The 1,018-nt window shown below is 42.5% G+C and overlaps 1 protein-coding gene across 1 annotated transcript in view; it reads right to left on the reverse strand.

Moving 5' to 3' along the window:
* Positions 1-72: 72 nt before the first annotated feature.
* Positions 73-1,018, reverse strand: part of LOC106012167 — a 126,791-nt gene continuing 125,845 nt past the window's right edge. The window contains exon 2 of the mRNA XM_035970415.1: positions 73-176. Within this exon, the coding sequence (XP_035826308.1) occupies positions 73-176 (104 nt within the window). The remainder of the gene's footprint in view (positions 177-1,018) is intronic.

The following is a 1,018-nucleotide window of genomic DNA, read 5'->3' on the forward strand; positions in this document are numbered from 1 at the left end:
ATAGATAGATAGATAGATAGATAGATAGATAGATAGATAGATAGATAGATAGATATCCGTCCAAACGTTGACTCAGGCCGCCTCTGCCACAACAACACTTTCGATGACATCACGGGTTATACAGATGTCCCTGGCACCTCTCGACATCAGACCTGAACACCTGCCGCGACCGGCATCTGAGTTGCACCGGTTAGTCTTTTTGGTGTTCCACGCAGGACACACGAGTTTGATTTCCGTTTAGGGGGGGGGGGATTTTTATTAGTATTTTGGTATTTATGCTGACATGCTGTATCTCTCCTCTCAGTCCTAATTGGAACTAATAGTTAGGGTCGGAAAGTCGCTCTCAAATGAACAGCTCGGGTTGGCCATGACAGGCAGTGTCGAAGCCTGCCTTCTGAATGATCCAAGTCGTGTCGATGGGGGCGTAAAATACCTGCATTGGAAAATAAAATCAAATGATGAATGTGAACTAATTTGAAAACAGCTAGCTAGAGTACCGTGGCGTTCAAATGGCTTTATGTAGTTGTGAGCTCCGTAAAAGTCTAACCAAGAACCAAAACAAAATGCGGCCTGGTGAGAGTTTGTACAAAGTCGTTCACCAAAACCGCTGTGCATATCGCTAACCTCAGGTACAGCCTTGAGGGATCAATCATGAGGATGCTCAGAGAATTTCAAAGGAACCCAAAAGCAAAGAAGGCAAATGAAGAATACAGTAAAGCAAAGACAGTGAATAAAGAAAAAGAAACTTAATTGTAAAACGGAACAAAAACGCAAACGGCACTCCATACCCCCCCCCGAAAAAATAAAATAAAATAAATGAACACAAAAAAGAGTTTTTCAGAATCGCATACTAAATTTATGTATTCTGACCAATACTAACTCGCGCCGATTTGAAGTTGCAAGCCGCGTAAAACTCTTACCAAGAGAAAAAAGACTACTTTTTTTCAATTTGTAGATTCATAATCACAAAGGAGTGACGCAGGTGGGCAGGGTTGTGGAGAGAGGTGGAAGGGGGGTT

This window comes from Aplysia californica, unplaced genomic scaffold (assembly GCF_000002075.1).
Source record: "Aplysia californica isolate F4 #8 unplaced genomic scaffold, AplCal3.0 scaffold00012, whole genome shotgun sequence".
Taxonomy (NCBI): Eukaryota; Metazoa; Mollusca; class Gastropoda; order Aplysiida; family Aplysiidae; genus Aplysia; species Aplysia californica.